This window comes from Trypanosoma theileri, assembly GCF_002087225.1.
Source record: "Trypanosoma theileri isolate Edinburgh chromosome Unknown TM35_Tth_69_V1, whole genome shotgun sequence".
Classification (NCBI taxonomy): Eukaryota; Euglenozoa; class Kinetoplastea; order Trypanosomatida; family Trypanosomatidae; genus Trypanosoma; species Trypanosoma theileri.
In genome coordinates, this window is record NW_021639911.1 from 30243 (window position 1) to 31256 (window position 1014).

Here is a 1014-nt window from a genome sequence, read left to right on the forward strand (position 1 = left end):
AGCATCAACTCGTAGACACGCTTCCAACAACTGAAATGTACGCCACCATACCACTTTCTCCTTCTCTAATGCTGTTTCCCCACATTCATCCAATGTGGTGTATGTCTGACGCTGCTCCTCTAGTCTAACAGACTCTATTCGCAATGCTTCTAATTGTTGCCTCAAGGCATTTTCGCGTGTGATGCCTTGGAGACGCATTTCGTGCATCTCGTGCCGCACAGCTGCTTTTAGGCGTGTGAGTCGCTCAATCTCACGCAACATTGCATCTCGACACCGCTGCTCTTTCATACTCAGTAGCAACGGTTCCGGCTGTTGTTGTTGTTGTTTCTGTTGTTCATTCTGTTGTTGGTGTAGATGTGAGTCACTGTCAGTGTATGCACATCCTTTGAGGTGTGACTGCACACACCATTCCCATTCACAGTCCTCCCTTCTTGCTGCTAATTCCATGGCGTAAAGAGACTGTCGGGCCATAGACTCTTCCTCCTCTAGAGCATTCTGCAGTATGTCTCTCCATTTATCCGTCTCTTCCCATCCAACGTCAGTGTTTTGACTAAACTCATCATCATCATCATCATCATCATCTTCCTCTTCTTCCTCCATTGCCCCTTCTGCCTTTCTATCCACTATTCTTTCAAAGGTTCAAGCTCATCTCGTTCCTGACGCAGTGCCATGAGCTTTTGGGAAACCTTCAGTGTATCTCTATGAATCCGGTGTAACTCCACCTCATACTCTTCTTCTTGCTGTTGTTGGTTCTCTTGTGTTTGTTGTGATGGGGACTCTGCAGCCACCTCTCCTCCTCCTCCTCCTCCTCCTTCTTTTCTTTTTCTTCTTTGCACTCGCACCTTCATTCGCCACTGAGAAACACCATCACGCATTCTCTCCCGCATTTCGTGCGCAGTGTCCAGTTGCTTGCGCAGCCTGACGGTCTGTTGCCATGCACGTCTTTCCGCCTCTTCACGTGTTTGGCCACACCGCGCCCGCAGCTCCGCGAGGTGTTCCATCTCCAGCCGCACA

General features: G+C 49.3%; 2 protein-coding genes across 2 annotated transcripts; both read right to left on the reverse strand.

Moving 5' to 3' along the window:
- On the reverse strand, positions 1-600 carry TM35_000691060 (trichohyalin; the record flags this gene model as incomplete). The annotated part of the gene is made up of 1 exon (XM_029031179.1): positions 1-600. A coding segment is annotated over one exon (600 nt), but the record flags the coding sequence as incomplete, so codon positions are not given.
- Positions 601-623: 23 nt separating this feature from the next.
- Positions 624-1013, reverse strand: TM35_000691070 (uncharacterized protein; the record flags this gene model as incomplete). The annotated part of the gene is made up of 1 exon (XM_029031180.1): positions 624-1013. A coding segment is annotated over one exon (390 nt), but the record flags the coding sequence as incomplete, so codon positions are not given.
- Between the last annotated feature and the right edge of the window lies 1 nt (position 1014).